Source organism: Zophobas morio, unplaced genomic scaffold (assembly GCF_036711695.1).
Source record: "Zophobas morio isolate AGI-343-1 ecotype UQ-CSIRO unplaced genomic scaffold, CSIRO_AGI_Zmor_V1 ptg000030l, whole genome shotgun sequence".
Lineage (NCBI taxonomy): Eukaryota > Metazoa > Arthropoda > Insecta > Coleoptera > Tenebrionidae > Zophobas > Zophobas morio.
This window is the reverse complement of record NW_026972135.1, coordinates 7,834,683-7,843,763: the sequence shown is the minus strand read 5'-3', so window position 1 is coordinate 7,843,763 and position 9,081 is coordinate 7,834,683. Positions and strand designations below refer to the sequence as shown.

Below are 9,081 nucleotides of genomic sequence, written 5' to 3'. Positions count from 1 at the left end.
GGTAAGTATATCCGAATTTTTTCGAAAAACTATAAGCTTTGAATTTGTGAATTTTATTTTGTACAATGTAAAGTTAAAACAAATTTAAAGAAACAATTCCAAAAATCTGGACGTCAGGAGTGAAAACTTAAAAGAATGTATGTATATTGTAAATTTTGGAGTCCATGCAATGCCATTGGTGGTGGGGATGATTAACCAAATTTTTCATTACCGTTTTACCATTCATATGATATTCGTAAAATACATACAAAATTTAACAGTTGGTCTAGTAGTTACGAAGATTATTTTCACTATTTTCGTTCTCAACGGTCCATGAAACTTCGAGAAAACACGAAGGTGGCAAGTCGCCCGATGGACTCAATTACTATGCTTACTTAGCTGACGCTCAGGAAGCGAAAAAGTAAATAAAATTTAAGCAAAAGTTGGGAATATTGGGAGCTCGAGAAAAGGAATAATGAAATAAGAAGATATGTATAATTAAGTTAAAATAATATTTATTTAGAAATCTTTCGAGATGAAGCATGTGCTAAATTGGAGAGTTTAAGTCTTTTGGTATAAAGGTAAAGTTTCGTTCAAAATTATTATGTTTTTTTTTTAATTTCATTCGTTTAACAAATTTTAACTACTGCTAAGAGCGCCATCTGGAATAGCTATTCAATTTCGTATTCACAAGTTTAGATAACTTCCAATAGTTCTTCAAGTTAGGGATAGGGGATTCTATGGGTAGGGGTTGTGTTGTGGTGTGGTGGTGGTGCTACTTTGTCTACGTTCGCGTTGCTTCCGCCAATTCGTCATCACAGTGTGTTCTACGGTCGAATTTAACAGCTACACTGTGTGAAAAATAAACTACTTAGACCAGGTGCTTTACATTTGTCCTCTTAGACTAAAGTATTTGTGAGGATTAGATACCTATATTTTTAGATGGAAAGGAAGCTGATCTTTCAGAACATAGAAGACAGGCGACTTCCATTTGCTAAGAGTATTGAAACAATGGATAAGAGAAACCAGAAATACCGCGCTGGGCTAAATTTGCCACGAACGCTTACATTAGGTCATCATGCAGGATGTCACCACAGGTAACAATTACAATCAGAATATTTCTTTGTTAAAGTCACAATGAAAGCCAAATGTTAGTTCAAAATAAAAACGTCTCAAAACTTTACTTGATAATCCTGTGGGTGAATTGGTTGTTGAATTTTTTGAATACACAACTGAAAAGTGCAAAAAATATTTGACTGTTGACTCCATGGACGGGCCGCCACTGATCAGAACGTTAAATTGTAGTTAAATGTCCAAAAATATATCCACATCGTACTTTTTAATTTTTTAATATAAATTTTCGGGACACTTGTAGACCTATATTTATAAATGAAAGAATGCTGTAGTAGAACTCTTCTGGAAATAAGAGGACCAGTGGCGTCGAGATTGTTGTTCTTTAGGGATCAATGAAAAATATTGTTGCGGACGTAAATGTAGAAAATTGTAAAAAAATATTCCAGTAATTATTCGCTTCACCTGCAAGTACAAAAATTGAAAAATGCACACTGAAAATATACGAATTGTTACTTCCACCTTAAACTATCCAACAGGAACTAAAGTTTTGAAAAGAAATGATTATATAAAACGGAAATATAGAATAATAATAATAATAAAATGGCGTACACGGACGAAATCGAAAACAGCAACCGCAGGCACACCACTGTAAAACAGCTGAAAGCGCCCCTCAAATTTGAAAGTGGACTCGCCCGAACCAGCGTTGTGCTCATTTCAAATGATTTCTACTCTAACTGTTAAGGGCGCTGCTACGCTAAAATCCACAAAATTTACAATTTTGACACAAATCGAAACAACAGTCAAATGCTACATTATTAACGTTGAACAACAAGGTGTAAAATTTAAGTCGTGTTAATGGTTTTTCAACTGAGTATTTCCAAACTCATTTTGTAAATCCCTGTGATGTATTTGTAAAAAAACGCACTGTATACTGTTGTTGCTTTTAATCTGAGAAAAAAAGAAGTCTTGGTTTGGCTACCACACTGATGCACACACGAGCTGAGTTTTTTTTATTATTATTATTATTATTATTATTATTTATTATTCAAGTTGGTCAACAGGTTTTCCCATTTACAAACCAACGTCACCTTAACATTTAAAGTATAAACTATAACAGCAGCTGTCTCTCACTGCTGGGCCCAGATATAGGTACGTTTATACTGAATGAACCTAGTTCGAATATCGCAAATGCCTCAATTATTAGGCGTGAGCATTCAATTTGTCTGTCAGATCATTGACGTACATGGTAAAAAAAAGTGGGCCTAGCACTGAGCCTTGTGGAACTCCTGATGTTTGCTTATACAATGAAGATTTATACCCACGATACTGCATCTATTGACATCACTAAGGTAGCACTTAACCAGGGCTAGTAAGTCAGTAGAAAAACCAAGACTCCATTTTATGAATTAAAATCTGGTGATCAACACGATCGAAAACCTTAGACGTATCAGTGTAAATAACTTCCTCTCGAATCTGTTTATCCAGATGTTCACAGAGAAATTGTGCAATAGACGCAACATTCGTAACAGTGGATCTTTTTGAGACAAAACCATGCTGATAATGAGATATCTGGTTCATGACATGATTGTGAGTTCTGTCATACAAAATGAATTCAAAAACTTTCCTGAAATTATTAATGATAGAAATGGGACGATAATTTTTGATCTCAGATTGATCACCCTTCTTAAAAACAGAACAAAATTTTGAAATTCTCCAAGATTCTTTTCGGATTAGATTTGATATCATTATCAATTTTAGTAAGGTGGTTCCTGTGAGCTATTATCATTTCATTCTTTAGTTGAGCTCTTAAATCCTTATATTGTTTATAATCATCCACCCGTTTATATCTTTTATATTTCCTCCACACTTTATATTTACATTTAATGAGACGTATTATTTGTACTGTATATCGTACAAATACCGCAAATTTCAAACCGCCCAGCTTTATTTATAAACAGAATTTTAGATTTTGCTTATACAGCAAGAATTGCAAAACTGAATGCTTTGAAATCTTGCAGACGTTTTAAGATCATTGTAAGCATGGTAAATTGTTAATGTCAAAATTTTGCCGAATAAATTCTACCCAAAATGTGCAAAATATGATGAGTTTTTATATGTGATTCAGCATTGCATTAATATTTTTTATTTATTAAATTAAGAACGAGTCACCCCATTTTCCCGAAAATGTGAAAATTCAAACGTCTTTATTTAATAAGAATTATAATAATGATATTCAGAACATATTGTCGATTGTAGCTTACTACTTAATAGTTTTGATCCTCTGTTTTAAGTAAATCAAACTAATTTCTACGTGACATTCTTCCGATGTATAAACATAAACACTTTCAATTTGTTTTTCTTAACGAGGATAACCTAACCACGTACAGTAATAGAGTTCATAGGGCATTTTGTTACTATTATATATATTCTCGATATTTCATAACCCCTAGACAAGGCTTAGGAAGAGGCTAGGGGATTTTGAGCCTCCCCTATATCTAGACAAATTATAATTAACCTGATATGAATTTGTGCAATCTGTGGAATTTCTGGAATCTCCTGAATTTTTAGAATCTCGAAAACCTTTAGAAATTTTATAATTCCTTAAATATATAAGATCTTTAGGATTATTACTTTACCAAAAATTTTTTAAATTTCGGGAATCTTTAGAATATCTGGATTCACTGGAATCTCTTGAATTTCTAGAATCTCAAGGATCTCTGCAACTTCAAAAATTTTATAATAAAATATATAGAATCTCTAGAATCACTAATTTCTAGACACTAGTGAGAGATACTAGAGATTCCAATCTTTAGTGTGTCTAGTATATCGGGAAACTATTGGATTTCTGCAATCTCTGGAACTAACAACAAAAGTAAATCGATTTCTACAATTTTTAGGATTTTTAATAGGTATGTCTAAATTCTCTGGAATCGTTGGAATTTCTAGATTTTTTAGAATCCCTAGAATTTCTAGAAGCTTTCTTTTTCTTTTCTAGAATTTTTAAAATCTCTAGAAAATATAAAATTTTTAGAATCTATAGAACGTTTAGAAGCTCCGCAATTTCTGGAATCGCTGGAATCTCTGAAGTCTCTTGAAATTCTTGAATCTCTAGAATCACTAGATTTCTAGAATCTTTGGAATTCCTGAAAACTTTGAAATCTTTTAAATCTCTCGTATCCTTAAAATCGCTGGAATTTTTAAAATCTCCAGAATCTCTAAAATCTCTGGAATCTTTAGTCTATAGAGTCTGTAGAAATTTTATAATCCCTCAAATATACAGAATCTCTATAGTATCTGCCGAATTTCGAGGATCTGTGGAATTATTGGAATTTCTGAAAAATTTTCAATTTCCAGAATGTTTAGAATCATTTGAATTTCTTTGAATCTCGAGAACTTTGAAATATGTGGATTCTGTGGGATCTATTAAATCTCTTATATTTCTATCATTTCTAGGAGATTTATAATAACATTACTAACTAAAATATATAGAATCATTAGATTTCTAGAACATAGTGCGAGATACTAAAGATTTAATATTTAGTGTAACTCTAGTGTCTCTGGCATCTATTGAATTTCTTCAATCTCTGGAATATCTTGAACATCTAAAAACTATAAAATTTATAATACCTGTAGAATCCCTAAGTTTTCCAGAATCTCTAGAAGTTTTATAATTCCTAATATACCTAGCATTTCCTGAGGCAGTAGATCTCTAGAATTTTTAGTACCTCTGGAATCGTTGAAATTTCTAAATTTTTTAGAATCCCTAGAATTTCTAGAAGCTTTCTTTTTCTTTTCTAAAATTTTTAAAATCTCTAGAAAATCTAGAATCTCTAGAATCACGAGATTTCTAGCATCTTTAAAATATCTAGAATCTCCGGAATTCCTGAAAACTTTGAAATCTTTTGAATTTCTCGTATTCCTATTAAATCGTTGGAATTTTTAAAATGTCGAGAATCTCTAAAATCTGTGGAATCTTCAGTCTATAGAGTCTGGAAAAGTTTTATAATCCCTCAAATATACAGTATCTCTATAGCATCTGCCGAATTTCGAGGATCTGGAATTTCTGAAAAAATTATTGTAGTTCTAGCATCTTTAGTATTTCTAAAATCTCTAGAATCAATTGAGTTTCTTTGAATCCCGGGAACCTTTGGAATATGTCGATTCTCTGGGATCTATTAAATCTCTTAAATTTCTATCATTTCTAGGAGCTTTATAATAACATTACTAACTAAAATATCTAATCACTAGATTTCTAGAACATAGTCCGGGATACTAAAGATTTTAATATTTAGTGTAACTCTAGTGTCTCTGGCATCTATTGAATTTCTTCAAATTCTGGAGTATCTTGAATATCTAAAAACTATAGAATTTATAGAACTTGTAGAATCCCTAAGTTTTCCGGTATCTCTAGAAGTTTTATAATCCCAAGTATACGTAGCATTTCTTGAGGCAATAGATTTCTAGAATTTTTAGTACCTCTAGAATCTCTAGGATTTTTAAAATCTATGGAATATCTATAATCTGTAGAACTTCTGAAATATATGGATGTAGAATCTCTGGAATCTCTTGAAATTCTTGAATTTCTTCCACCTCTTGAATTTTTCGAATCACCTGAATCTTTATAATCTCTAAAATCGTTAGTATTATCAGAATTCCTAAAACTTTTTAGAAGCTTTGTAATCCCTAAAATATATATAACATCTATAATAATCATTAAATTTCTAGAATTTTTGGGATTTTTATTTTGTCTAAAATATCTGGCCTCTTTGGAATAAATAGATTCTTAAAATTCTTGTAATTTCTAGAAAGTCTAGGTTCCCTGAAATCTCTAGTAGCTTTATAATCTCTACAGTATATAGAAACTCTGGAATCAGTAGTTTCTAGAATTTTTATTGTCTCTTAGAAACACTAGGATCTTTAGGACATATAGAATGTCTAGAATCTCTGGAATCGCCGAAATCTCTGAAATCTCTTGAAATTCTTGAATCTTTAGAATTTCTAGAATCTCTAGATGCTCTAGAATTTCCGGGGAAACTAGAAACTTTATAATCCCTAAATCTCTAGAAACACTATATTTCTATCATGTTTAAAATATCTAGAATCTCTGGAATTTCTGGAATTTTTTGAATTTCTTAAAATATATGGGGTCTCTATAGTATCTCTAGAAATTCTAGAATCTTTGGAACCTCTACAATCTCCGAAATTTCTTTAAACCCTGGAATCCCTTGAATTTTTTGAATTCCTAGACTCTCGAGACTCTAGAATCTGTACAATGATTATGATCTCTATAATCTTTTGGAACTCAACGAATTCTGGAATGACGGAGCCTTTTGTACTTTTGAGACATGTGTTTCTAGGGTTTTTAGGAATTTCTTAGGGTGATGACTTTACGATGCTTAGGATCTTTTTGTCTCTTTAGAATAATTGATGTTTTTTGAGATGCTAAAAATGTTTAGAGCTTTTAGGATGTTAGAATCTTTGAGCTTTGGAATTTTCGAATCTATTAATAAACTTAGAATTTTTAAAACCGGTGAAATGTTTATAATCCTTTTATCTGTTGATATTTAGGGTCTTTGTGATCTTTTACATCTTTGAGATCTTTATGAAAAAAAAAGTAGTGTTTTATTGAACAAGCGGAAGTCAGAGAAATAAAATAGTCTGGACCGTCGGCATTTTGATCCGGTTATTGGAATTCGTAGAAAACATCTTTTAGTTTAGTTTTACTCTCACGTCTACAAATTGATAAATGTTATCGCCCCACCCTCTCTCTTCATGGAGGGTATGTTATTTACCAAAATCAGCCTCATCTTAGCAGGCACAACGATTAATGACTACTGGTTGTTATGGTTATTGTTCTAAAAAAATAAAAGGTGGATTTCAGTCACCATCGTTATTAAGAAATCAGAAAGTAAGCACTCATTAGGTGCGTGCAGTGTTGCAAATTTTACTTTTAAAAAATTACGTTTTTTTCGTAATTTACATCATAAAGAATTTTTTTTATTATTTCTCTAGGACACCCGAAACTCTCATATATAACGTACGGAAGAGTTATCCGCGATTTTTCAGACACCCGGTATAAATGCGTAGAAAATGGAGTGGATCTCCATTTTGTTGAAACCACCATAGGATTTTACGACATACTTTTGAATTTTTAAATTTTCATTATTATTAGTAGATTGGCTTCCTATTTTAATCATCTCTAATAGTAAGAGCTTGTTTTTGATAATGTATTGTTTCTTGTAGTTGAATACTTATGTCATTAATTTTGTTTCAGGAAAGAAATTACTCACTTTTTGGTGATTCCCAAATCCGACAACGAAATAGATGTATGTATCAAAAAGTCTCCGGCTCTTCTTTACATCCTCTTGGCAAACGATGCACCGTTGGATGTCATGGAGTACTACAGTGTTACTCCTATAAATTATTACACAAAAATAAGAATGATAAAATATTGCCTCAGTCAAGGACTCGACCCGAATTTCGGCACACGCGATGACAATCTATTGCATCACGTTCTAGCAGAGTTCAACTTTGAGGACACCTACTATGAAGATTTGGACGAAATGGTTTGCTTACTTTTGTATTACGGTGCACTTCCTACAAAAGAATTTCAACATGATGGTCAGATGTACACAGCCTTTGACTACGTTTGTTTGCACATGCTAGACGAAGTTTCGTCGTTTGTTTTCGAACAGCTGTTTCTGTACACTTTTGGAGACGGAGAGTGTGCAGGGAAGATTTCTTTAAAGGCGTTTCTTAGAGTAGTAGGGACCGAGAAGTACTTGAGAAAGTACAGAAAATGTAACCGCAAAAGACGTATAATAGATGAGCTGAAGAATCTCGAACTTGAGTTCACTGTAGACGAGAACGAGATGAGGGATGAGATAATGGAAACTTTTGTGTGTATGGATTTTGTTTGCTGTGTGGATATGGTGAAGAGGTGCCCGGACGCTCTAAGGGCCGTATTAGAAGAAAGTGAGATGTGCAACCTTCCTGAGAAAATTTATGAATTTACGAAAAGAATGGATTGGGTGATTTCACAGGAAATCTTCTTCAACAGTGCGGTGGATTTTTTTGAAAATATATGCAACGAAGAACTTTTTGAGATTGTGGAGGACGCTGGAGAACAAGATGCGATGAAATTTATATTTTTTATTTTACAGTATGGTTTTAAATGTCCTTCGCACCTGCGGGACTTCGTCTACCGAAAATATGGCGACTGCCAGCTATTCCGAACACTGTTACACGTAGACACCTCTCATTACGTGTATAACCCCAGTCGGCCGTACAACAATAACCTTAGGAAAATATTTAGTGTCATTGTCGCCGATTTTAATATAACTGTGCATAATATCGCCGAAACAATTTCTTTTTCAAAATGGACTTTTTATGGAACAATCTTGAAAACAGAATACGGTTACTTGAGACCGACCGACGCAAATAAACTTTTGGATTTTTTCGCTCATCCAAAATTAGTCCAGTCTCTTCTGGGCACACCAGATTTACCGAAGCGTGTCTTTAATAAAATACAGTGTCTTCCAAAAGTGCCGCTACTTCAAGAACTAGCCAGAGACGCTTTTAAAGTACACCTGGTGAGCAGATTTGACATAAAGACTACGAAAGACTTTTATACGTTGGTCGGTTCGCTTCCTATAGGGATCGGTTTCAAACGAATTATATCTTTGGAAAAAAAACTCTACAACGTGATTTTGCCTGACGATGACGGAAGTGACGACAATGACGATTACGACATTGTTTATTAATTGATTTACTCGTTTTTTAATTTTACATTTTTTTAGTTAAGTTTATGCAGTTTTGGAAATAAATTTTCTTTTATTTTGTGGCTATTAATTAAGTCGTTTTTGAAAAATTACCCCAATTCAAGTTGTCTTAACCGTTTAAAAAAACGGAAAAATGTTTTATATGAAGTAAATAAAGTCGATAATAATAAAAGGAAGTTCATCGAAAATCAGATTGGACTTTTGTAACATAAAAACATTCCTAGGGCCCGTTTTTCAATCGCTAAAT

The 9,081-nt window shown here is 32.6% G+C and overlaps 1 protein-coding gene across 1 annotated transcript; it reads left to right on the top strand.

Annotated features, from left to right (window-relative positions):
• Positions 1-934: 934 nt before the first annotated feature.
• LOC135138471 (uncharacterized) lies at positions 935-8,816 on the top strand. The gene is made up of 2 exons (XM_064068445.1): positions 935-1,076; positions 7,328-8,816. The coding sequence occupies exons 1-2, from the start codon at positions 991-993 to the stop codon at positions 8,814-8,816; spliced, it is 1,575 nt and encodes a 524-aa protein (XP_063924515.1). The 5' UTR covers positions 935-990.
• The last annotated feature ends 265 nt before the right edge of the window (positions 8,817-9,081 follow it).